The sequence below is a fragment of the Bombina bombina genome, chromosome 5 (genome assembly GCF_027579735.1).
Source record: "Bombina bombina isolate aBomBom1 chromosome 5, aBomBom1.pri, whole genome shotgun sequence".
Classification (NCBI taxonomy): Eukaryota; Metazoa; Chordata; class Amphibia; order Anura; family Bombinatoridae; genus Bombina; species Bombina bombina.
Genome location: NC_069503.1, coordinates 156,825,886 through 156,852,271, shown reverse-complemented (window position 1 = coordinate 156,852,271; position 26,386 = coordinate 156,825,886). Strand labels below are relative to the sequence as shown.

Genomic DNA, 26,386 nt, shown 5'->3' with positions numbered 1-26,386 from the left:
AATTAATTTATTGATAGTGTAGTGTTAGGTTAATTGTAGGTAATTGTAGGTAGTTTATTTAATTATTTTATTGATAGGGTAGTGTTAGGTTTAATTATATCTTAGGTTAGGATTTATTTTACAGGTAAATTTGTTATTATTTTAACTAGGTAACTATTAAATAGTTCTTAACTATTTAATAGCTATTGTACCTGGTTAAAATAATTACAAAGTTGCCTGTAAAATAAATATTAATCCTAAAATAGCTATAATATAATTATAATTTATATTGTAGCTATATTAGGATTTATTTTACAGGTAAATTTGTTATTATTTTAACTAGGTAACTATTAAATAGTTCTTAACTATTTAATAGCTATTGTACCTGGTTAAAATAATTACAAAGTTGCCTGTAAAATAAATATTAATCCTAAAATAGCTATAAAATAATTATAATTTATATTGTAGCTATATTAGGATTTATTTTACAGGTAAGTATTTAGCTTTAAATAGGAATCATTTATTTAATAAGAGTTAATTTATTTTGTTAGATGTAAATTATATTTAACTTAGGGGGGTGTTAGTGTTAGGGTTAGACTTAGCTTTAGGGGTTAATCCATTTATTAGAATAGCGGTGAGCTCCGATCGGAAGATTAGGGGTTAATAATTGAAGTTAGGTGTCAGCGATGTTAGGGAGGGCAGATTAGGGGTTAATACTATTTATGATAGGGTTAGTGAGGCGGATTAGGGGTTAATAACTTTATTATAGTAGCGCTCAGATCCGCTCGGCAGATTAGGAGTTAATAAGTGTAGGCAGGTGTCGGCGACGTTGTGGGGGGCAGATTAGGGGTTAATAAATATAATATAGGGGTCGGCGGTGTTAGGGGTAGCAGATTAGGGGTACATAGGGATAACGTAGGTGGCGGCGCTTTGCGGTCGGAAGATTAGGGGTTAATTATTTTAAGTAGCTGGCGGCGACGTTGTGGGGGGCAGGTTAGGGGTTAATAAATATAATATAGGGGTCGGCGGTGTTAGGGCAGCAGATTAGGGGTACATAGGGATAACGTAGGTTGCGGCGGTTTACGGAGCGGCAGATTAGGGGTTAAAAAAAATATGCAGGGGGCGGCAGATTAGGGGTTAATAAGTGTAAGGTTAGGGGTGTTTAGACTCGGGGTACATGTTAGGGTGTTAGGTGCAGACGTAGGAAGTGTTTCCCCATAGGAAACAATGGGGCTGCGTTAGGAGCTGAACGCAGCTTTTTTGCAGGTGTTAGGTTTTTTTTCAGCTCAAACAGCCCCATTGTTTCCTATGGGAGAATCGTGCACGAGCACGTTTTTGAGGCCGGCCGCGTCCGTAAGCAACTCTGGTATCGAGAGTTGCATTTGCGGTAAAAATGCTCTACGCTCCTTTTTTGGAGCCTAACGCAGCATTTGATTAAACTCTCGATACCAGAGTTAAATTCATGGTGCGGCCAGAAAAAAGCCCGCGGAGCGTTAACAGCCCTTTTACCGCCGAACTCCAAATCTAGGCCTAAAACTTTACACTTATTTTGTCACATTTTAAACAACTAATGAAACTTTAAAAAATACATCTACATGTTACTCATGGACTAATCTTTTCTTTGAATGTTTCATTCTATCTAGCATGTATTTAGTGTTTAATGTCCCTTTAATGTGCAATATTCTTATGATTTTAGAGCAAAACAGGTTTAATATAAAATAATTTTACACCAAAATAATAAAAAAGTGTTCCAGCAAGCAATAAAGATGGCTGATTTTTAAGCAATAGAAATAGCTAATTGTGATTGAGCCAATATAGAAAATGGTTGACATGTTGCTGTTACTATGCAAACAATAGATTTTGATCAACCGCTAAATTACAATCATTAACAAAGATTCGGATGACCGTATTAAATTTGTATATATGCTTCGAAGTAGTAATATTTTGTGGTTTAAAATATTTATATTAGTATTCTTAAATACTTAAGTTTTTCAGAATCTAAATGTAAAATGTATTACTTACCCAATGTTATCAAAATGCACTCTTATAATGCTCCATAATGTAGTAAATATGGTTGGCACACCTATGTGAGAGAAAAACCTCTGTGGTTATCTGAGCAAAAACAAATTATACTGAATATTTCTTACAAAGTATTACACAGGCATGAGTAACAGAACTGAGCTCTGTGTAGGTATTTGATAGAGAAAATTAAAAGTAATATGTCTAACATTGTTCTCTCTTACTTCAAGAGCCAATAAATATGGAAAAAAACCAGAAGAAATAAAGATTTATATTAAATATATTTTTGATATAAATACATTTTGCTGTTTGTTTATACAACATATCAATATAATTTTAAGAATCTCATTTATGAAAATTTGCAGCCCATGAGTACAAAATTAAAATAATAATAATAACAAACTCAATTCTGACAACAATAAAGTATTCTTAGGCTGAATGATAAAGTTAATTAATATTTCCCAGTAGCTCACGTCTGTTCTTCAGATGTACTGTGCATGCAAATCACTATTGTTTGAACACAGAAATCGGCAAGGGATATAAAGATATTGGAGTAATGTTCACAAACTGCAACTAATATAACAAATAAAACCATTCCCAGGAATAATATACTGTGAAGTGGTAAGGTTTTTTGACAAATGACTGTCATAGCACAGTTGCACGTACACTACAGATACACACACATACATTTATTTCATATAATGACTTCGGATGACACTAAGCTGGATATTAAGTTCTTCCACTGCTTGAGAACTGGGAAACAGACAGAAAAGCTGCCAAATAACAATTAGACAGACGCTAGGTGAACAGGTAGACAGATAGACACACAGCTAGAGATATAGACAGATGAACAGACAAACAACTAGAAAAAATAGATTAAACGACACACAGACAGCAATAAATATAGATATATAGTCAGATAGAGATACAGACAGATGAACAAACAGACCGACAGCTAGAGATATAGATAAAAGACCATACAAACAGACAGACAGCTAGACATATAGGCTTCAATTACAAGTGGAGCAGTAATTTGCGCAAGATTTCTAGTGTAAATTCCGCTTGCGTGAAAGTCATAGCGCAAGTATACAACAAGCATCTGTGGGCTCATATTATGAGTTCAAAGTAACGTTTTCTCGCTTGAGTTAAAATTACCAGAGTTGAAAGTAAATGGTTATTCCCATTGTGAAGTTACCAGAAATCTACCAGTTTCACGTTATACAAATGCAAATCAATAATACAATGGCTATTCAGCAGTATAGGAGTTTGCAGTGATACACGTCTATGATGTGAAATGAGAATAGCAATTTCATTGTGAGAAAAAAAAAACTTTTCATTTCCAAAATAATAGAAAAACTGGCAAATAAATTATTTATACATTTGAGCTAAAGGGGGATATTTATCAAGCCGTCAACCGCAAATACGGTGGAATTGTGGCGAGCTTGATCCAACCTAGTTAACAAAGCCTACATACCGGCAAAAGTTGAAATTTGTGACGTAACATACGATCCGCCGGTCTCAATCCGACGCAGACCGATGCTTACATCATTACAGATGTTCCGAATACACATTCAGCTCTATTTAACAACTTTTCAAAGTTATCAAATTTCTAACAGGTAAGCTTGCGGCTATTCCGACCCAGCGTACCTTGTTGTCAGTTCGCCACACTGGAGGCCGGATATGCCATAGAAATGAATGGGAGTCTGAAAGCATCGAAAGCTTATGTTCGATGCTGCCCGATATCCCATTGATTTTGATGGTTGAAAACAAGAAACGTTTACACCTAACACCCAAACATAAGCCCCGAGTCTAAACACCCCTAATCTGCCGCCCTCGACATTGCCGCAACCTACATAAAGTTTTTAACCCCTATTCCGCCGCTCCCGGACCCCGCCACAACTTTAATAAAGTGATTAACCCCTATCCCACCGCTCCTGGACCCCGCCGCAACAAAATAAAGTTATTAACCCCTATCATGCCGCTCCCAGACCCAGCCGCAACCTAAAGAAACGTATTAACCCCTAAACCTTTGGCCTCCCAAATCACTACCATTAACTAAACCTAAACCGAGAGAGCCCCCCACATCGCGATAAACTAAATTAAGCTATTAACCCCTAAACCTAACAACCCGCTAAGTTTAAATTAAATTACAACATCCCTATCTTAAAATAAATTAAAACGTACCTGTAGAATTAAAATGAACTATTTTTAAACTATTACTTAACCTACCCTAACTATTATACTACATAAAACTACCAATTCATTAAACTACCAATTCAATTAACTAAATTACATATTAAAAAACCCTAACCCTATTCAAATTATTTAAATCTACTATTAAACCTTCTAAAAATTACTAAATTACAAAAAAAAAAAAACGCTAAGTTACAAAAAATAGAAAACACTAAATTATGATGCCCAACAAAAGGCCCGTTTAAAGGCCATTGGTAGTTTATTGTAGGCTAGGTTTTTTTTATTTTGGGGGGCTTTTTTATTTTGATAGGGCTATTAAATTAGGAGTAATTCGTTTTTATTTTTGATAATATGGGGTTTTTTTTCCGTAATTTAGTGTTTTTTATTTTTTTGTAACTTAGCGTTTATTTTCTTTGCAATTTAGTAATTTTTTAGAAGATTTAATAGTAGATTTAAATAATTTGAGTAGGATTAGGGTTTTTTGATTATGTAATTTAGTTAATTGAATTGGTAGTTTAATGTAATTGTAGTATAATAGTTAGGGTAGATTAAGTAATAGTTTAAAAATAGTTAATTTTAATTCTACAGGTACGTTTTAATTTATTTTAAGATAGGGATGTTGTAATTTTAATTTAAACTTAGCGGGTTGTTAGGTTTAGGGGTTAATAGCTTAATTTAGTTTATCGCAATGTGGGGGGCTGGCGGTTTAGGGGTTAATGGGTTTAGTTAATGGTAGTGATGTGGGAGGCCAAAGGTTTAGGGGCTAATACGTTTCTTTAGGTGGCGGCGGAGTCCGGGAACGGCGGGATAGGGGTTAATAACTTTATTTAGTTGCAGCGGGGTCCGGGAGTGGCGGGATAGGGGTTAAACATTTTAGTATAGTGGCGGCGTTTAGTGACAGGGTATAAATAAAGTTGGTAAAAAGCTGAATAGATGAAAGATCGATGACTGCTAGGTAACAACAGTCCAATGCTCATCGCCCCGTACTTGGTATGCATCTTTTTACCGGCTTTTTTAATAAATAGGGAGATTGTATTCAGATCTGCGGCCACAATGTTAGGCAAGCGTATTGGTGCCAGTGAATGCAGCATAGTTGAGCCTTTGATAAATATCCCCCAAAGTCTTATGGCTATACAGTACATACGTATGATGTGTTTTACTGTAAAATGATTCATTATATATTCTCTTTTTATTTTATTGTAAAAAACGTTTTGATTTTTGGTCAACTTTTCCCATTAACATTAGTGGACTTTAAAACATTTATCACAATGTAAAAAATGTTTTGTAAAATGTTCTACCATTGAAACTAAAGAGCTGCTTTAAACAGCTAGACATATAGGCAGATTATAGGGACAGTCTACACCTTAGATTAAACTCCTGCACCCCATTTTATAGATTATGTTTTTTTATTATGCATAGACCCTCTACCACAGCAATAAACTGATTTTTTTAAATTGATGACAAAAATTTTCAGATAAAAAAACCTTAAGTAAAAATGTTTATTAAGGAATAGTGATGTCGCGAACCGCCATTGAATTCAATAGGCAGGCGAACTTTAAAACCTACAAGGACTCTTTCTGGCCACAATAGTGATGAAAAAGTTGTTTCAAGGGTACTAACACCTGGACTGTCGCATGCTGGAGGGGGATCCCTGGCAAAACTCCCATGGAAAATTACATAGTTGAAGCAGAGTCTGCTTTTAAGCCATAATGGGTCTAAATCAACTAACATTCCCAAAGTGGCTGTCTCAAAACATCCCGGACAGAAGATAGATTGATAGTGATAGATAGGATAGATAGATAGATATACATAGATTGATAGTTAGATAGAATCGATAGAAGAGAAATAGATATATTTGTTAGATATATAATTACCCTAATAAATTCTAATAATCAAACATGCGTTCTTGGACCCAACTAGCTTGTGTCAATTAGTACTTTTCTTAGCACTTTAATCCCTGTTCCCCCCCCTATCGGGGGAGTTCTATATGGCCTGCCAGATTACCCTGAAAAATTATAATAATAAGACATGTGGTCTGCTACCTATTTTAACGAGGTTGTGTTTTAAGTACTACCATTCTTAGCACTTTAATCTCTGTAACTCCCCCTATTTGGTGAGGTCTATACGGCCTGGATGATTACCCATACAAAATATAATAATAAGACATCTGCTCTTGGTCTGCGACCCATGGTAACTATGTTGTGTTAATTAGTAATGTCTTTCGCATTTTAATAGCTGTTACTCATACTCACCCTATCGGTGGAGGTCTATATGGCCTGCATGATTACCCTTACAAAATATAACAACCAAACATATGTTCTGTGACCCATGGTAAGTAGGTTGTGTTATGTAGTACTGTTCTTTTCATTTTCATACCTGTAACAACACCAAATGGTGGCAGGTCTATCTGTTCTTCATGATTAGCTGCACCCAAACCCACAAAAAAGCAGAGTGGTCTTAGACTAACACCCATGGCTAACTCTGTTGTTTCAATTAGTACTATTCTTAGCACTTTCATCCCTGTTACGGGCGGTCTACATGGCCATCATGATTAGCCGAACAAAATACTACAATCCAACCTTTGCTCAGTCTTCATAGGCCCTTCATTGTCTGTATTTTGATAGTACAGTTCTTATTATTTTTATAGCTGATACAACACTGAATGTTGTCAGCTCTATATGGCCTGCATGATTAGCTGCACCCAATACAAAAATAAATCCAAGCGGTCTTGGATTAACACCCATGGCTAACTCTGTTGTTTCAAGTAGTACTATTCTTAGCACTTTCATCTCATCATCCCTGTTACTTCCAGGACTTCAGTGGTGGTGGTCTACATGGCCATCATGATTAGCCTAACCAAATACTACAATCCAACCTTGGCTCAGTCTTCCTAAGGCCCTTCATTGGCTGTATTTTGGTAGTACTGTTCTTATTACTACATGGTGGTCTACATGGCCATCATGATTAGCCTAACCAAATACTACAATCCAACCTTGGCTCAGTCTTCCTAAGGCCCTTCATTGGCTGTATTTTGGTAGTACTGTTCTTATTAGTTTAATAGCTGATACGACACCGATCTTAACTGAGGGTTAAGATCATCAACAATAAAGATTTTTTTAATTTTAATTAGTAACTATACTGTGACAAAAAATTAGGATTGGTGTAAATAGTTGGCAAGACGGCCTGGCACAAAAGGATGGCAGGCAGGAAGGAGATGCAATTCAAGGACACTAGGAGACTGATTACAGACAGTCTAAACAGTGATGATTGATAATTTTTGCAATACTGTTAACAGAAATATGATTGCTGACAACAATTGGCTAGGTGGGCCTGGCTCACAGCAGGCTGCAAGGCAGGAGGAAAGTGCTATTCAATGGCACCAGCAAACTGAGGATTCAAATCACAGCAACTATTACCAAAAATTTTAATTTTTAATTATTAGAATACTGTCACAACAAATATGATTGGTGTAAATATTTTTTAAGTAGGCCTGGCACACAGGCTTGGAAGGCTGTAGAAAAGTGCAATTCAAAGGCACGAACAAACTGAGGGTTAAGATCAACACTAAAAAAATGTTTTATTTAAATTAATAACTATACTGTCTGACTGTGACAACAATTATGATTGGTGTAAATAGTTGGCTAGACGGCCTGGCACAAAAGGCTGGCAGTGGCAGGCAGGAGGTAAATGAAATTCAATGGCCCTAGGAGACTGAATATTTGCAGTCCAAAAAATTATGTTTTTTTTTATTTTTATTACTGTTACAAGAATTGTGATTGGTGCCACTAATTGGCTACTTGGGCCTGGCAGACAGGCTGGCAGATATGAGTCGTGGATGGTAGGTAGGGCAGTAATTTAACACAGTATGCTGTGTAAGTGACAAAAACACAGGACTGATAGAAAATTAAGTTACATTACACTAGCAAAATATTTGAAAATTTTAGATTTTAATATTAAAATTATGTTAAGAAGTGCAATGCACATATGACTCTATGAGTGGTCGCACTGGCTGGCTGCTACGTAGGGCAGTAATTATAACAACAGTATGCTGTGTAAGTCAGATAGACAGTTAGACACAGGCCTGATAGAAAATACAATTAGATTACACTAGCATAGTGATTTAAAGACTTTTTTTTGGAAATTTTAAGAAAAAGGTTAAGCACATACATATGAGTCGTGGCTGATAGCCTTGGAAGGGCAGCTATTAAAAACAGTAGGCTATGTATGTCGGATACACACATGCCTGATAGAAAATACTATTAGATTACACTAGAAAAATGATTGAAATTATTTTTTTGGGGGGGAAATTAAAAAAAAGGTTAAACACATATGAGTCGTGGCTCATAGACTAGGGAGGGCAGCAAGTAAACACAGTAGGCTCTCTATGTCAGCAAAACACACAGGCCGGATAGAAAATTAGATTTGATTACACTAGCAAACAAATTTAAACTTTTTTTTTTTTATATTAAAATTAAGGTGAAAGAAAAATAGATATGAGTGCTGGGTGGCTGCCTGGCACAGACCAATTAACCAAAAGACTGAAAAAAAAGAGGTATATTAATGCTGAGTGAGCCTGACAGACACAGTCATGATAGTAAATGTAATTAGATTACACTAGAAACATATTTTTTTTTTTTTTTTTTTTTTAAATTAAAAATAATGTTATAAACGGATATTAACACTGCTGGCTGCTGGCTGGCACAGAGCAATGAACCAGAGTATATGCTGTGTGACACTGGCCTGATAGAAAATGAAACAAAATTACACTAGAAAAATAATTATATTTTTGGGTTAGTTAAATTTAAACTAATGTTGTTAGGGAGATATCAGTGGTGGCAGTAGTCACAGCATATGCTGTGAGCCTTAAACACACAGCTGAAAGCCAGGCAAATGCTAATAAAAAAAAAAAAAAAAAAAAAAAACGGCACGAAATATAGCCCTAAAAAGGGCTTTTTGGGGTGCTGTGCTTGCAGCAGAGATGAGTGGAGTCCTTCTGGACTGTAAATACACTATCCTAGCTATGTTTTTCCTATTAATGTCAGGAGCAAAAACATAACACGTCCTCTCATTAAAAAAGCAAGGTCGTTATGAGTCTAAAATGGCGGATTCAGAGTAGCTGGGAGTGTCTGTGAGGGAGTGTCTGATGTTGATTGGCTCTAATGTGTCAGGCGGCTGTGACATAAAGGGTCAAAGTTTCCACAATGATGACACATAGGGGCGGATCGAACATCGCCATGTGTTCGCCCACAAACGCGAACGCGAACAACCTATGTTCGCTGTGAACCGTTCGCGGGCGAACAGTTCGGGACATCACTATTAAGGAACTGTGGATATCTTGTGCAAAAGGTCACATTTTTAAAATAAATGTAATCAAGGTGACATACTCAAGACAAAATGAAGACTATGTAATAATATAAGATTATTAACATCACACAAAAATACATCCTTAAAGGGACAGTCAAGTCCAAAAAAACTTTCATGTTTCAAATAGGGCATGTCATTTTAAACAACTTTCCAATTTACTTTTATCACCAATTTTGCTTTGTTCTCTTGGTATTCTTAGTTGAAAGCTAAACCTCGGAAGTTCATATGCTAATTTCTTAGACCTTGAAGGCCACCTCTAATCTAAATGCATTTTGATAGTTTTTCACCACTAGAGGGCATTAGTTTACGTGTTTCATATAGATAACATTGAACTCATGCACGTGAATTTACCATGGAGACAGCTCTGATTGGCTAAAATGCAAGACTGTCAAAGAACTGGGGGGCAGTCTGCTGAGGCTTAGACACAAGGTAATTACAGAGGTAAAACGTGTATAATTATAACTGTGTTGGTTATGCAAAACTGGGGAATTGGTAATTAAGGGATTATCTATCTTTTAAAATAACAACAATTCTGGTGTTGACTGTCCCTTTAATACATAAAAGGAAACACATATAGGAGGGGAAAAGATAGAGACAGGTACTATTATCGTTCCCTTCAAGCCTCTCACAATATATTTACTGTAACCCTTAAAGGGACACTGAACCCAAATTTTTTTCTTCTGTGATTCAGATAGAGCATGCAATTTTAAGCAACTTTCTAATTTACTACTATTATCAATTTTTATTCATTCTCTTAATATCTTTATTTGAAAAAGAAGGCATCTAAGCTTTTTTTTTTTTTTTGGTTTAGAACTCTGGATAGCACTTTTTTATTGGTGGGTGAATTTATCCACCAATCAGCAAGGACAACCCAGGTTGTTCACAAAAAAAAATCTAAACTTACATCCTTGCATTTCAAATAAAGATACCAAGATGAAGATAATTTGATAATAGGAGTAAATTAGAAAGTTGCTTAAAATGTCATGCTCTATCTGAATCACAAAAGAAAAATTTGGGTTCAGTGTCCCTTTAAAGGGACATTAAACACTAAAAAAAATGCTAGGTAGAATGATGCATTGAAAGAAAAGATCTGAGTCTGAGAATAATATGTAGATGTATTGTTTAAAGTTTCATTAGATGTTTAAATATTAACAAAATAAGTGTAAAGTTTTAGTGCCTATAAAACAATGTGAGCTGCCATTTTGTAACTTAGGTTACCTTCTCTGTTGTGGCCAATTAGGGACAGTTATAAATAGGTCACTAGAGTGTGCAGTCAATGGCTGTGTGGAATACAAGAGTGTTCTACACTTCCATTTCTAATTGGAACTGAAATGCTCACTATTTCAGAGTAGCATTACAGGAAAGGGGGACAAAATAAATAATAAAAGTATATTGCAGACTTTTTTATACATATACGGTTTATCATTTTATATTGTCATCTCAAAGTGTTAAATGTCCCTTTAAGATAAAAAAATGGAGCTGGGTTACAATGAGTTTGTGGGTGTGTGGTGACATGATAGACTTGTTTAATTGTGATTAGAAAAATATAATTATGTATCCCACTTCCTGTATTTTAAAGGGGCATTACATTTAATTCCCCATAGAATGTTTAATTATACCTAATTAAAAAAAAAAAACTTTGCACATTTATTTGATTTCCTTTTCTATAATTTAACTGTCATTTTTTCAATCCCCCTAGAGAGGCTCAAGTGCAAAATGCTGACACTTCTACATGATGCATCGTGATTGGGTGATATTGGCATGAACTCATTTACATCTGTCCAGTTAGAAAATGAGCAATATTCAAGAGGCTTTGCAATGAGAGTGACTCAGGATGGCAACATCTAGCAAATTGACAAGTTTTAAATGTTTCTTAAACATTTATTTTGTGTGTGGGCCTGTTGTAATGCAATGAATCATTTCTAAAGCATAAATAAAAAATAATTGGATTTAATGTCCCTTTAACTCTGTAAATTGTGAGCTTTCTAGTTCAGAGAACTAGAAGTGCACAGAGCAGACCCTACTTTATCCCTAACTGGCCTCAACAAAGGTGATAAAATACCATACTGCATAACAAAGCAAGTTGTACTAACAAAATAACAGTAGTGGCAACAAATCAAAATTAGCTCCAATAAAAAAGGGGAGGGTGGAATTTTGCCTTTAAAAAACAACTGAAGTAAACAACGTGTTGTATCTCTATTTTAGTTTTGGTTTGTGAATAAAATAGTAACATAAATGACATCAATATTTTTTTTTACATATATACAAAACACTTACCCCAGCCAATAAGGATGTACCACCAGAAATATTTCCTTTCGGAAAAAAAGGAAATTACCAAGAGCGTATGAAGGTAGAGTCCTTCCACCAACAACCAGAAGAAATTTGCCATGATACAGTACTGGAAAAACACTATGGCAGCTTTGCACCCAACCTGAGCAGATAAGGAACATAAACAATAAAAATTGGTTTATTTCTAAAAGTTTACATTTTAATAATAAAAAAAGAACACATATCTTTTAGTACCAAGTTTAAAGGGACATGAAACTCAATCCTTTTCTTCTGATTCAGATAGAGTATACCATTTTAAACACTTTGCAATTTACCTCTATTAACAATTTGTCTTTGATTTCTTGTTATCCTTTGTTGAAAAGCAGGAAGGTAAGTTTAGAAGTGTGCAACAATACTATATATTAGCAAGGGCACTAGATGGCAGCAATATTTCCTGGCATGTAGTGTTTGAGACCTGTGTACACAATATGAATATCTCTTCAATAAAGAATAAAAATAGAACAAAACAAATTTGATCATTGAAGAAAATTGGAAACTTTTTATAGATTGTATTCTCTATGTGAATCATGAAAGAAAAATGTTGGGTTTCATGTTCATTTAAAACATTCACAGAATAATGTAAAGCACTGCACAGGCAAGATAATATAAACATATCCATTAGTGATATGTGGTCCTTCATAGGATTATAGAAAAGCCTGAGAGTTGTGTATTTTACTATGAGGCATCCCTTATATTTCTAATATTGTATTTATATATAACTATATAACTACTATTTTAAAGGTATAAAGTAAGTCAAAATTAAACTTTTCATTTTAAAAACTTTCTAATTTACTTATTTTATCAAATTTGATTCTTTCTCTTCGACCAGCAGCAAAGCACAATTGGGAGCTAGCTGAACACATTGGGGTCGAGGCGGCGGACAGCAATTAGCCCAATCGGGTTGATTGACACCCCCTGTTAGCGGCCGATTAGCCGCGAATGTGCAGGGGGCGGCATTGCAGAAGCATTTCACAAGAAATGCTTGTTCAATGATACATTTATCGATGTGCGGTGTCCGCCCGCACATTAGTAAATCGGCCCCATAATATGAGTTAATTATAAGAGACATATATGTGCAACCACCAATCAGTATTATCTCCCAGTAGTGCATTGCTGCTCTTCAACTTTAACAAATTAGATAACAGATGTAAATTGGAATTTTTTTAAAAATGTTAAAAATATAATCTCTGGTTATTACAGTACTAGTTTGCATATCTCAATAGTCCAGGTCTATATACCCTCTGGTAAAGTCAGCAGACTTGTATATAACAGTGAAAAAAAATAGAGTACACAGTACACATGGACTGTAGGATTCATTAAATAATCAGCTGATTATTGTTCACCTTAGCAGCACCTGGATATGCCAGCAGCTAGGAACACTGCCCAGACACATCCTTGACACTTTTTTTGGTGTTTTTTAGTTAGGTTTAAGTAAAATATTGGAAGGTGTCAAAAAGATTAAGAAAACATAAATTTCAATAGGTAGTTAAAATATCCCCACATTCACTGAACAAAACTTGCATTTTTTATTTAAAAAAAAAAAAAAAAAAAAAAAGCTAAATATCAGTTATTGGAAATAAAGGTTCCAATTACATGCAAATAATTTCCTGTCTCCTTAAAGGAATATGAACCCCAAAAATCTTCTTCTGTGATTCAGACAGAGCATACAATTTTTTAAAAAAGTTTCCAATTTACTTCTATTATCAAATTTGCTTCATATTCATGGTATTCTTTGTTGAAGAGAAACCTAGGTTGGTGTCTAAAGCACTACATGACAGGAAATAGTGCTGTCATCTAGTGTTGCAAATGGATAACATTCTAGCAAAACTGCCTCCATATAGTGCTTCAGGCACGTGCATGCTCCTGAGATTATGTCCTTGCTTTTAAAAAAAGATAAAATGAGACAAATCTGAGAAAACTAGTAAATTAGAAAGTTGCCTAAAGTTGCATGTTCTAGCTGAATCATGAAATAAAATGTTTGGGTTTCATGTCCCTTTAATCTTGCATTATGTATGGAATATTATTCTGGGTTAGTGAGCAAGAAAAAAAAAAACAACTGTAAGATACATTCTAACCTTTGGATTTACACTCAGATACAAACTACCATCTCTGACGTTTATCTGTTTTGCGTCAGAAGAGGATACTGCATAACTCAGTGTGTGTAACTTACATCACATAAGAGATTCCTGGAACCCATAATAAATTGCTTCAAGATCATATACTCAAAACAAAAGGATTTCCTGCCTTAACTAATTAAAGAGCTGACCTTTTTTTATCCTTCAGGGATATCCTTTACGCTCACTTATGCTACCGTGAATCGTCGATTATGATACAATAAAAAAAAAGAACAGCTCAGTAATATACAGATTAGATTGTTTGAGATGATGCCAAAACATCTCTACTTGCTAATTAACTCAAAATAAAGATAAAAATGCGTGCAATCATGTTGCCTCGTTAATAGCATTTTATAATATAACTAACTGTTCTTATACAGTATCCTCTGGGTTAGAATATTTTGGCATATAAAGATATTTTCTGGCATACACCACTGCATTGCCAATAAACTATTCCCATTCAAAAATCCTTATGATACTAAGTTCCTAGACAGTATTCTATATAAATTCAATTCATTTAATATGAAACTTCATAATAAGGGTGATTGCACATTGTATTAAATACACAAAAATGGTACTAATTTTACCAATGAATAAAAAAGCATTGATTAAAGGACCACTCAATGCAATATAATTACATAATTAACAAGTGCATAATAAAAAAAAGCAATGTTTTATCACCTACTAATTATAAATAAGCAGTAGATTTTTTTTCTGACAATTTTTCCCCCCCATTTTCTGTCCCCTTGTATTATGTGACAGACATAAGCCAATCACAGAGTAGTATACGTATACCCTGTGAGCTTCTGCACATGCTCAGTAGTATCTTGTACCCCAGAAAGCGTGAATATAAAAATAGTGTGATAAATTTAATAATGGAAATACATTGGAAAGTGTCTTAAAACTGCATGCTCTGTTTGAATCATAAAAGTTTATTTTGACTTAAGTGTCCCTTTAACAACTTTATTTTGCTGAGTGAAGATAATTTATTATGACTTTTAGTACTCAGTAGAACAGTAGAAAGGCAGAGTTCACAGGTAAAGATGAGCGAATTGCATTCAAGAAAACATAGGAGATTTTTTTCCAATTTAATAGTAAAAAGCAGAAAGAAAAAGTGCAATATTTCCCTAGACAGGTGTGATCAGCAGTTGATATACTGAGAATTAGAATGGCCAAAGCTTGTTTCGAATTTAAAGTAAGCCATAGACGCATTGAGCAAAGAATTAAATGTGGTACTGTGAGAATTAGTGCTAGAAGTTTAAGAAGGTGAGAAGGGCCTTGACGCGTAAAGGTTGAGGCAGCGCTTTTCTAATTTCTAAGTCAATTTATAATTTTTTAGTGATTTTATTTATGACATAGTAAATAAAGAACCGCAAGCTGGTTTGTTTTATATATTATTTCTCCTCAAGTGAACCTTCGACTTTGATCAATGTTTTCAAATGGCATATTTACAAAAGCAATTGTTTTACAGTTACAGCTTGATAAATGAAAAGAATATGATTTATGGATACACTTGATAAAATAATTCCGTTGGAGAATTTTAAAGGAAAATCAGAGCTGTTTATTTGGAAATAAAACTAATGTCTGACTAGCACAAAAGTTTATAGACTAATCATACAATTCGATAACTTGAGATGCTATTGGCAGACATTACATTCTCAATCACAGATGACAAGAAGACACGCACTGAATGCTTTCGGAAGAAGAAACATGTCTGAGAACATTTATCATATCCCAATCTTTAATCTCATAGAAAGAATCAAACGAGTAAAGTTCCACGGTAGAGAACAAGACTGATTATATTTCTTATCGTAGGACGCAGAGAATAAATCAGGTTTTCTAAAGTCAAGGCACATTTTATAATCGGTGTCTATTTGCTGGAAATAAACGGTCTCTGATCAGATATTAACTTAAATCTGATGTGTACATTTTCTCTTTGAAAAACATTTTCTTAATGTGCTCCAATTTCTAGAAATTAATTAAAACTACAAATATCACACCATAGGTACATCTAAAGGACCAGTTAATACAATAGATTTTCTAAATCAACAAATTCATGATAAAAAACAATACAATAGCATTTAGTCTGAACTTCAAATGAATATTAGATTTTTTTCTGACAAATTTCAAAGTTATGTCTATTGCCACTCCCCCTGTACCATGTGACAGCCATCAGCCAAACACAAATGCATAAATGTATATTCTGTGAATGTTTGCACATGCTCAGTAGGACCTTTTTAAAGTCTAAATATAAAAAGACTGTGCACATTATTTTTATGAAAGTAAATTGGAAAGGTGTTTATAATTGCATGCTCTATCTGAATCATTAAGGTTTAATTTGGCCTGAGTGTCCCTTTAAAGGCATGAACAAAAGAATGGTAACCAGAAATATGGCCACTATAATGCAGAAAGGCTTTTTGCATATGTATAAAGAAGATTTGCAAACACAACTGTTTTTAGCTATCTCTATCCCTCTATCTGTTTGACTTTGTGTAAGTATCATGCATGACTCTATTATTATCAATTATATTATAGTCTCATAAAACATGCTAGATAAATGAGTAATATACTTTAGAAATTGTAAAATGTATGATCTAGTGAGCGCAATCGCAATTTACGCTACAATGATTACCGCAACCTCAGGGCTGTGGTTAACTGTTTCGCAAAACTAAAAAGTTGCACAAAACACATCAATAATACATTACATAGCACATTTACACTAATAATAACAGTATCTAATCAAAATTATTTAAAAAAATACTGCCCAAAAAAGTTATAAAAGCTCAAAGATATGCGATCTCTGGTGTTAGGAAAAAAAGGGCTGCAAAGGTCTTTATCATAGAGATACATACATATACATGTCTAAATATGGATATATATATATATATATATATATATATATACTGTATATATGTGTGTCTATATACATATACATATGTATTTCTGTATGTATATGTTTGTATGTATTTACAGACATATATACACAAATAAACACATAAATAAATATGTACACATATATAAACATATATATAAGTGCATTGGAGCCCTTTGCAATCAAGTATGTGGAAAAAATGTTAAAGCATATTTATGCAATATTCATTTTTTTTAAAATGTTTTAACTATGTATTTACTGATAATGTATCACATTTCAATGTTCTGTGAATAGCAGAATATGTTCTATGTATTTATAAAAAGATATTCCTATATATATATCTGTATATAACTATACCTATATATAATCATATATATACATAAATATAAATATGTATTTATGAATAAATAGAACATATTCTGCTATGTTAAGAACATTAAAACGTGAAATATTATATTTTTATGTCGGGTTAGCGCACTTGAGAATATACATTCGGGTTAGCACACGAATGGGATGTTAAATGTTCCACTTTTTTCTCAATTGACTTCTTTGGCGGAATAGGTTATCGCATGTGTGATATTCTTTCAGCTTTTTGCAGGCAAAAAGTTTACTTCTAGTGCAGGTAGTGCGCAAGCAAAACACTAAATAGCGCTCCACTTATAATCTGGTCCTAAATATTTTAAAATTATAATATCAAGGTGTTTAAAATCAATTATGTTATAAATTTTTGTATTGCACGCAAAAAAAAAAGACATATGTTCCTCTGAAATCCACTACCAATTTTACTGATAAATACATTAGGCAAAATAACACCACTATTTTCTGCCACTTTCCCTGAATGCACTCCATTAATTAAACACTCATGTATATCCTTAAAGGGACATTAAACACTTTGAGATGGTAATATAAAATGATAAATTGTATATAATGAAACAACTCTGCAATATACTTTCATTATTTATTTTGTCCTCTTTGCCTGTAATTCCATTCTGAAATTGTGAGCTTTCAGTTCCTGTTAGAAATGGAAGTGCAGAACACTGTTAAATCCAGCACAACCATTGGCTGCACACTCTAGTGACCTATTTATAACTGACCCTAATTGGCCACAGCAGAGAAGGTAACACAAGTTACAACATGGCAGCTCCCAGTGTTTTATAGATACTAAAACGTTACACTTATTTTGTCACTTTTTAAACAACTAATGAAACTTTAAAAAATACATATACATGTTACTCATGGACTTATCTTTTCTTTGAATGCATCATTCTATCTAGCATGTAGTAAGTGTTTAATGTCCCTTTAAGCAATTATTCTACCCACTTAAATGGAGAGGAAAGTCAAAGTTGCCTTATTCAGATAGAATATGTAATTTTAACACATTTTAAAATTCACTTCCATTTTAAATTTTTGTTACCTTGGTATCTTCTGTTGAAAAAGTACAGGGAGTGCAGAATTATTAGGCAAGTTGTATTTTTGAGGATTAATTTTATTATTGAACAACAACCATGTTCTCAATGAACCCAAAAAACTCATTAATATCAAAGCTGAATAGTTTTGGAAGTAGTTTTTAGTTTGTTTTTAGTTATAGCTATTTTAGAGGGATATCTGTGTGTGCAGGTGACTATTACTGTACATAATTATTAGGCAACTTAACAAAAAACAAATATATACACATTTCAATTATTTATTTTTACCAGTGAAACCAATATAACATCTCAACATTCACAAATATACATTTCTGACATTCAAAAACAAAACAAAAACAAATCAGTGACAATATAGCCACCTTTCTTTGCAAGGACACTCAAAAGCCTGCCATCCATGGATTCTGTCAGTGTTTTGATCTGTTCACCATCAACATTGCGTGCAGCAGCAACCACAGCCTCCCAGACACTGTTCAGAGAGGTGTACTGTTTTCCCTCCTTGTAAGTCTCACATTTGATGATGGACCACAGGTTCTCAATGGGGTTCAGATCAGGTGAACAAGGAGGCCATGTCATTAGATTTTCTTCTTTTATACCCTTACTTGCCAGCCACGCTGTGGAGTACTTGGACGTGTGTGATGGAGCATTGTCCTGCATGAAAATCATGTTTTTCTTGAAGGATGTAGACTTCTTCCTGTACCACTGCTTGAAGAAGGTGTCTTCCAGAAACTGGCAGTAGGACTGGGAGTTGAGCTTGACTCCATCCTCAACCCGAAAAGGCCCCACAAGCTCATCTTTGATGATACCAGCCCAAACCAGTACTCCACCTCCACCTTGCTGGCGTCTGAGTCGGATTGGAGCTCTCTGCCCTTTACCAATCCAGCCATGGGCCCATCCATCTGGCCCATCAAGACTCACTCTCATTTCATCAGTCCATAAAACCTTAGAAAAATCAGTCTTGAGATATTTCTTGGCTCAGTCTTGACGTTTTAGCTTGTGTGTCTTGTTCAGTGGTGGTCGTCTTTCAGCCTTTCTTACCTTGGCCATGTCTCTGAGTATTGCACACCTTGTGCTTTTGGGCCCTCCAGTGATGTTGCAGCTCTGAAATATGGCCAAACTGGTGGCAAGTGGCATCTTGGCAGCTGCACGCTTGACTTTTCTCAGTTCATGGGCAGTTATTTTGCGCCTTGGTTTTTCCTTACGCTTCTTGCGACCCTGTTGACTATTTTGAATGAAACGCTTGATTGTTCGATGATCACGCTTCAGAAGCTTTGCAATTTTAAGAGTGCTGCATCCCTCTGCAAGATATCTCACTATTTTTAACTTTTCTGAGCCTGTCAAGTCCTTCTTTTGACCCATTTTGCCAAAGGAAAGGAAGTTGCCTAATAATTATGCACACCTGATATAGGGTGTTGATGTCATTAGACCACACCCCTTCTCATTACAGAGATGCACATCACCTAATATGCTTAATTGGTAGCAGGCTTTCGAGCCTATACAGCTTGGAGTAAGACAACATGCATAAAGAGGATGATGTGGTCAAAATACTCATTTGCCTAATAATTCTGCACACAGTGTATATGTAAATATATTTTACTGCTGGGAGCTAGCTGGTGATTGGTGGCGTCAGACATTGGTTTATTGTTATTGCCTTGTGAGATATTTTCAGCTAGCTCTCAGTGGTGCATTGCTGATCTGGATCTGGTTTTAACTTTTTGCAGAGGTTAAACACAGTTATATACAAGCATTAGTTCAATAATAAAGTGCTCCAACAGATTATTTTTTTTGCACCTTTATATTCCTTATACTATTCCTAATTCTAGTCCAAGGCAATTTAATTTATGAACAATTTAATATCAATCACTATAATTGCATAGAGAAAGAAATCAACTATATTAGTCTGACATGTAGGGGAATGTTATATATCTAACCGTGGTCAGGTCTATCCATACTATTCTTTCCATTATAAGAGCAATACAAAGTCTATTGCATGGATTTTTATAGGGTTTCTAAATCTCACACTACAGGGAGTGCAGAATTATTAGGCAAGTTGTATTTTTGAGTATTAATTTTATTATTGAACAACAACCATGTTCTCAATGAACCCAAAAAACTCATTAATATCAAAGCTGAATATTTTTGGAAGTAGTTTTTAGTTTGTTTTTAGTTTTAGCTATTTTAGGGGGATATCTGTGTGTGCAGGTGACTATTACTGTGCATAATTATTAGGCAACTTAACAAAAAACAAATATATACCCATTTCAATTATGTATTTTTACCAGTGAAACCAATATAACATCTCAACATTCACAAATATACATTTCTGACATTAAAAAAACAAAACAAAAACAAATCAGTGACCAATATAGCCACCTTTCTTTGCAAGGACACTCAAAAGCCTGCCATCCATGGATTCTGTCAGTGTTTTGATCTGTTCACCATCAACATTGCGTGCAGCAGCAATCACAGCCTCCCAGACACTGTTCAGAGAGGTGTACTGTTTTCCCTCCTTGTAAATCTCACATTTGATGATGGACCACAGGTTCTCAATGGGGTTCAGATCAGGTGAACAAGGAGGCCATGTCATTAGATTTTCTTCTTTTATACCCTTTCTTGCCAGCCAAGCTGTGGAGTACTTGGACGCGTGTGATGGAGCATTCTCCTGCATGAAAATCATGTTTTTCTTGAAGGATGCAGACTTCTTCCTGTACCACTGCTTGAAGAAGGTGTCTTCCAGAAACTGGCAGTAGGACTGGGAGTTGAGCTTGACTCCATCCTCAACCCGAAAAGGCCCCACAAGCTCATCTTTGATGATACCAGCACAAACCAGTACTCCACCTCCACCTTGCTGGCGTCTGAGTCGGACTGGAGCTCTCTGCCCTTTACCAATCCAGCCACGGGCCCATCCATCTGGCCAATCAAGACTCACTCTCATTTCATCAGTCCATAAAACCTTAGAAAAATCAGTCTTGAGATATTTCTTGGCTCAGTCTTGACGTTTCAGCTTGTGTGTCTTGTTCAGTGGTGGTCGTCTTTCAGCCTTTCTTACCTTGGCCATGTCTCTGAGTATTGCACACCTTGTGCTTTTGGGCACTCCAGTGATGTTGCAGCTCTGAAATATGGCCAAACTGGTGGCAAGTGGCATCTTGGCAGCTGCACACTTGACTTTTCTCAGTTCATGGGCAGTTATTTTGCGCCTTGGTTTTTCCACACGCTTCTTGCGACCCTGTTGACTATTTTGAATGAAACGCTTGATTGTTCGATGATCACGCTTCAGAAGCTTTGCAATTTTAAGAGTGCTGCATCCCTCAGCAAGATATCTCACTATTTTTAACTTTTCTGAGCCTGTCAATTCCTTCTTTTGACCCATTTTGCCAAAGGAAAGGAAGTTGCCTAATAATTATGCACACCTGATATAGGGTGTTGATATCATTAGACCACACCCCTTCTCATTACAGAGATGCATATCACCTAATATGCTTAATTGATAGTAGGCTTTCGAGCCTATACAGCTTGGAGTAAGACAACATGCATAAAGAGGATGATGTGGTCAAAATACTCATTTGCCTAATAATTCTGCACTCCCTGTATTTGAAAAACATTAGAAAACCCAATTATTGTGGGGGGGTTTTAAGTCACTGTCAATGATAGCGTTAGATCCATCAGATGATACTCTTCAAGTGGATTTTTGTAGATGTTCTGTTCTTTACTATTTTCAGTGATGGACTCTTGAAAACCCATTTTGTCTTTTTTAGTGTTGATAATTTAGTACCCTAACATTTCACAACTTAATAAAATGTAATATTTGAACTGCAATAGAAACCTATATCCTCAGTTTGTTATTATCCCTTTAGTCACAAACAAATTTGCGTGGGTTTGGTATACTATATACGGCGTAACCTAGAAGTTACGCTCGTATATTTCTGCCTTCGCCCGTAGTTTTTTGGGCCATAGACAGGTATACCAAACCCGCGCAGTTTGGTTTCCAATATACAGCGTAAGGACTTACATGGCGAAAATAGAGAAATCTTACTCCATTTTCACCTCACCACAAATTGCAGGCGTAGCAAGCCTTACGCTGTCTATTAGAGCCCTGTAACTCCCTAAACTACCTGCCAAATAAAACCTAACACCTAACGCATGCACAATGTCTATCTACCTGTCAACCGTGAACTGCTAAATAAAACATAACACCTAACGCATGCGCAATGTCTATCTACCTGTCAACCGCGATCCCCCGCCGCAATCCCTAATAAAGTATTTAAACCCTAAACTGTCGCTCCCGGACCCCGCCGCCACCTACATTAAAAGTATAACCCCATAATGTGATCCCCCGACACCGTCGCCAGCTACATTACATACCCCCTAATGTGAGCTCCTACCCCACCGCCAGCTACATTAAACTACCCTATAATGTGAGCCCCTTACACCACCGCCAGCTACATTAAACTACCCCCTAATGTGAGCCCCTTACACCGCCGCCAGCTACATTAAACTACCCCCTAATGTGAGCTCCTACCCCGCCGCCAGCTATATTAAAATTATTAACCCCTAATCTAATCCCCCTACCCCGCCGCCAGCTATATTAAATTATTAACCCCTAATCTGATCCCCCTACACCGCCGCCAGCTATATTAAATACATTAACCCCTAATCTAATCCCCCTAAAGTAATCACCTCTATTACCAGCCCTTAAAAGGGCTTTTTGCGGGGCATGCCCCTAAGAAATCAACTCTTTTACCAGCCCTTAAAAGGGCTTTTTGCGGGGCATTGTCACAAAGTAATCAGCTCTTTTGCATCCAATCTAAATCCCCCTACACCACCGCCACCTATAATAAATGTATTACCGCCTAATCTAATCCCCCTACACCGCTGCCACCTATATTAAATACATTAACCCCTAATCTAATCCCCCTACACCGCTGCCAGCTATATTAAATGTATTAACCCCTAATCTAATCCCCCTATACAGCCGCCAAAGAAAGAAGATTGAAGATGCCGCTTGATTGAAGACATAGCCCGGATGGAAGACTTCTGCTCTGCCGCTTGATTGAAGACATCGCCCAGATGGAAGACTTCTTCTTTGCCGCTTGATTGAAGACATCGCCTGGATCGGATGAAGAGTTTGGCCCGGCTGGGTGAAGAAAAGGTAGGGAGATCTTCAGGGGGTAGTGTTAGGTTTATTTAAGGGGGGTTTGGGTTAGAGTAGGGGTATGTGGATGGTGGGTTGTAATGTTGGGGGGTGGTATTGTGTTTTTTTTTACAGGCAAAAGAGCTGATTTCTTTGGGGCATGCCCCGCAAAAAGCCCTTTTAAGGGCTGGTAAGGTAATAGAGCTGTTAACTTTTTTAATTTAGATTAGGGTAGGGAATTTTTTTTATTTTGGGGGGCTTTGTTATTTTATTAGGGGGCTTAGAATAGGTGTAATTAGCTTAAAATTCTTGTAATCTTTTTTTATTTTTTGTAATTTAGTTTAGTTTATTTAATTGTATTTTAGTTTAGATATTTGTAGTTTATTTAATTTATTGATAGTGTAGGTGTATTTGTAACTTAGTTTTAGTTATGATTGTCTTATATGTGTGCGCCTGTGTGCAAACACTGGCTTAATATCTACCAAATGACAATGGTCTTAGTAGTATTTGTGTTTATACGTCTATGTTTATATAAAAAATGTATAGAAAAAAAAGTTTTTTAGTTTTTAAAGAATTTTCTTAGAATAATATCATTAAGTTCTAATTCAAAATAATATATAAAATAATAATAATAATAATAATAATAAAAAAATATACAAAGATTATTGGTTAAAAATAATATTCTTTTATTAGAATCAAATATAAAACAGTCAGCCAAAATTGCCTAATCTTAAAGTGGTTATGTGAGAAGGTTGGTACCAACCAAATGTTTTGAGGTGTAGCTAAAATTAGTATACGATATATGTGTGTAAAAACAGTGTATAAAATTAGCAAGTCCAGTATATACCTTGGTAGGTATTTAAAAATACTTTTTGTAAAAGATTTGGCTTTTCGCTCATAAAATGCACCAAAGGTAGAAAATAGGGTATAATTAGTAGAAAGAGAGGTATAGAGAGGAGCGCCAGTGAAGTCAAGGTCTGGTGTGTGTGTGTGAGAATTGTTTTCACACTAAAATAAATAAAATAAATGCAACCCTTTGTGCGGGCTGAGTACCTATGGTAGGCCACAGAGGCTAATATGATAGTAAGACAATTGTAGATAGATATAAAAGATACGATACAATTTATTACAAACACAAATTAAATCTAAAGACATGGATCCATGGTACATAAAAATGTATAAAAACAATTTAAAATAGTTACCCATAGAATTCAAAGGGGGATATATCCCTCCAAGGACAAAATGTCCCCAAGATGGTATACAAAGATTGGTAGAAGTTGTTAAACTAGACTACCCTCTGCTTCATATGGTTATACAAACATTAGTTAAACAAACATTGGTTAAACAGATTTGTGGGATAGTGTCCACCAATATGGGAAATGCGGTCTTAGGTAAATTAAAATGCAGCTGAGTAACGATAAATCATATGTGAATCGAGACACAGTGAGGAAAAAATGATCAAAAAGTGTGATCAAAACATAATAGACTAGTGTGTACACAATCTAGTGTAAAAAACGAGATCTCAAAAATGATAACATAAAAATAGTGTGTTACAAATCACATAACAAACGATGTGTGGTGGAGAAAAAATAAATAAAAATCTATCAGAAGGAAGCAAAATAGTGAATATCTGAATGATGTAAAAAATTAGAGTGAGTGGATAATTATAAAAGCGTGAACAGTATATTACAAAGTGTCACAGATATAAAATATAAGATACAGCGTGTAATCACATAAATGTCCATAAAAAATAGGATAGTAATGACGTTATGGCAATCCTGATAGAAAAGTGTATCCAAAAGTAATACTGAAGGTAAGTTATTCCAATAAACGTTCCTTATCCTCCAAAGAGTCCTAATACTCCAGATAAAAATAGTAAAAAACAGTTCAAAAGCCTCTGTATCAAGGCAAAAAATAAAAAACAAAAATAACAATATAAAAGCTGGGAAATCCTCAAAACCTAAGGATAGAGAAAAAAAATAACATAGTATAATACTGTTAAAGTGTAGATAAATCACGAAATATAGCTCACCATATAGTTGTCAACGCGTTTCGGCCCACAGCTTGGGCCTTTCTCAAGACTAGTCAAGCTAGTCCGATTCTATTCCAGTTTCACTACAATTATTTATTTAATCTTAAGTGGCTTTTAAACATATTGAAACCAAACACAGCATAGTACCAATATAAATATAAAAAATATCTTTTCAACAAAGGAAAAAAGAGAACTATTCCAGTTTTTTACTAAAATTATTTATTTAGTTGTTTATTTATTTTATTATTTTTTTCTAATAAGAATACATGAATACTCTATAGCGGCTTTTAAGCATATTGGAAACCACACACAGAAATGATATTGGCTTTGACAATGCTTCAATAAAACAATTAAACAATTTACTCAATCAGGAACAAAGGTATAAAAGATAAGATTCTAAGCAGGTCTGACAGAAGCTTGAGAAAGGCCCTTTGGAGCTGAAACGCGTTGCTTTGGATACAGACTGCTAACTGATCACCTTGGATACAGACTACTCACACCGCATTGGAGAAACCCTGTTCTTTACCTATCTGTCAATCTCGCATTTGGTGGGCGTGTCAAGACCGGACAAGGAAGTGACAGAGGCAACTTTCACAGGAGACATACACGCTGCAACAAGCGCTCCTAGAAACTTTGAAAGGACAAAGAAAGTTTCTCATCTATACCTCATTTGGACATGCAAGAACCTTCTTATATGACTTGAAACTGCAAATAAGGTACCTTATTCAAAGTCTGTTGATTAATAATACCGCAAAAGACAAGCTAAGTGTCCAAAAACTATTTTGATATAATTACTGTGACATACAGAAAACGGCTTAAACACCTAGCCTAAAACTTTTGGTCATATCACAAAAAGACTTATTTCATAAAGGCTGAAAATAAACACCTATTGTTGAACCAGGTGTCAATAGTTGTCTTTAACAACGATCT

The 26,386-nt window shown here is 35.1% G+C and overlaps 1 protein-coding gene across 1 annotated transcript in view; it reads right to left on the bottom strand.

Moving 5' to 3' along the window:
- The window catches only part of VIPR1 (vasoactive intestinal peptide receptor 1), a 576,370-nt gene that overhangs the window by 44,412 nt on the left and 505,572 nt on the right, over window positions 1-26,386 (bottom strand). The window contains exons 7-8 of the mRNA XM_053713746.1: window positions 11,833-11,986; window positions 2,002-2,062 (exon numbers count right to left, since the gene is read on the bottom strand). Of these exons, the coding sequence (XP_053569721.1) occupies window positions 2,002-2,062; window positions 11,833-11,986 (215 nt within the window). The remainder of the gene's footprint in view (window positions 1-2,001; window positions 2,063-11,832; window positions 11,987-26,386) is intronic.